At 52.5% G+C, this 1,761-nt stretch overlaps 1 protein-coding gene across 1 annotated transcript in view; it reads right to left on the bottom strand.

Moving 5' to 3' along the window:
- Positions 1-856: 856 nt before the first annotated feature.
- The window catches only part of GUITHDRAFT_136531 (hypothetical protein), a gene marked incomplete at both ends in the record, with an annotated part of 3,557 nt that continues 2,652 nt past the window's right edge, over positions 857-1,761 (bottom strand). The window contains one exon of the mRNA XM_005835820.1: positions 857-1,414. Within this exon, the coding sequence (XP_005835877.1) occupies positions 857-1,414 (558 nt within the window). The remainder of the gene's footprint in view (positions 1,415-1,761) is intronic.

Genomic DNA, 1,761 nt, shown 5'->3' with positions numbered 1-1,761 from the left:
TCTCTATCGTCATCATCATCATCATCATCATCATCTCATCATCGTCGTCGTCGTCGTCGTCATCATCATCATCATCATCATCATCATCATCATCATCATCATCATCATCATCATCATCATCATCATCATCATCATCATCATCATCATCATCATCATCATCATCATCATCATCATCATCATCATCATAGCATCTTATCTGACCCGAACTGCTCGCAGGAGCCTTAATATTCTTAGAGATCGCAACGAGCTGGCAGATTGAGCTGAAATAAATGAGAGACCCGAAGAATGTTGAAACCGAGAGAATGAGGGCAGAAACGAGGAAGGAAGTGGGAGGAGAGGAGAGGAGAGGAGAGGAGGGGAGGGGAGAGGAGAGATGAAGGGAGGAATAAGGAAGAGGGATGCGATGAGGAGGAGAGAGGAGAGTGGAGAGTGGAGCTAGTCGAAGGAGGAGGGTGAGGGTGAGGAGGAGGAGGAGGAGGAGGAGGAGGAGGAGGATCAGACTCACTCGAGGAAGAGCTGAAGATGCGCGAAGAGAACTCGTCGACGAGAGAAGTGATGACGATGAAAGCGTCAAGACGATTCCAAGAGCTTTTGAAGAACATGCTCGGACCAAACTGCACAGGCGAGATGAGTTAATTTTGTCATCATCGTCAATCTCTTCCTCCTCCGCCTCCGCCTCCTCCTCTGCCTCGTTCTCCTCGTCATCATCATCATCATCTTACCCAAAACATCTTGACCAACATCTCGAAGGTAAAGAGGCTGATGAGAGCAGTATCTAGATCGTTCATAAACATTCTCGTCGTTCCTGATAAAATGAACGAAACCGTCAGCATACCTCTCGTCGTCATCATCTCCATCATCTCAGACATTCTCTCTGACTCGCACTCGGTGTCCCTCCTGCTCCTACTCGTGCTCGTGCTAGTGCTCGTGCTAGTGCTCCTCTGCCTCGCATCTTCTCTCGCTCACCGACTATTGGAGGGTATCGCTCGATCGCCAGCAGCACGCAGGACGTGAGGATAGCGCACAGCATGACGTTCTCGAAGGTGGAGGAAGTCACCAGCACACCCGTGTAGTACCTCACCGTCGGGTTCCTCTTCGTCCCTGAGAACAGCCCACACACTCGATCCGGCACCTGCCGCTCGATGCTCTCGTCCTCTGCTGCCTGTTGCTTTATGCGCGCCCTCCGCTCGTCCTCCTTATTCTTCTGGATCGCCTCCTCCGCCTCCTTCCGCGCCTGCGCTTGTTTGATGACGCGGGCAGCGTCGCCGAAGCCGATGACGACGATGGCGACGAACATGTTGAGGAGCAGGCAGTTGCCAATGAGGAAGGAGAAGTAGATGAAGGTAGACTCTCCTGCTGTCGACACTCCATCCACATTCGCGACTACCTCAGGCCATCCCTCCATCGAAAAGAGCTGAGCTATGAGAGTCAAGCCCCTCCTCCTCCTCCTTTCTTCCTCCTCCCCCTCTCCTCCTCCTCCTCCTCTCTTCCTCCTTCTCTCCTCCTCTTCCTCCCCCTCTCCTCCTCCTCCTCGCCGTCCCACCCTCGACTAGGCGGAGGAATCGATGGCCATGAGTCCCATCATGCAATGGCCATCAACTTTAATTCCGGCTAGGCGGGAGCAGTCTAAGTATGTCACCATGCGATCTCGGTACCAGGGCCGGTCGTAACCCGCCTGGAGTGTGACGCCCCTCGGAGTTAAGAACCCTCGTGAAGAAGATTTACATTTTTTTTTTTTGCTTTTTGCTTTTTTGTACACCT

Source organism: Guillardia theta (assembly GCF_000315625.1).
Source record: "Guillardia theta CCMP2712 unplaced genomic scaffold GUITHscaffold_20, whole genome shotgun sequence".
NCBI classification, from domain to species: Eukaryota; class Cryptophyceae; order Pyrenomonadales; family Geminigeraceae; genus Guillardia; species Guillardia theta.
The sequence above is the reverse complement of the archived record's forward strand: the minus strand, read 5'-3'. Positions and strand labels throughout refer to the sequence as shown.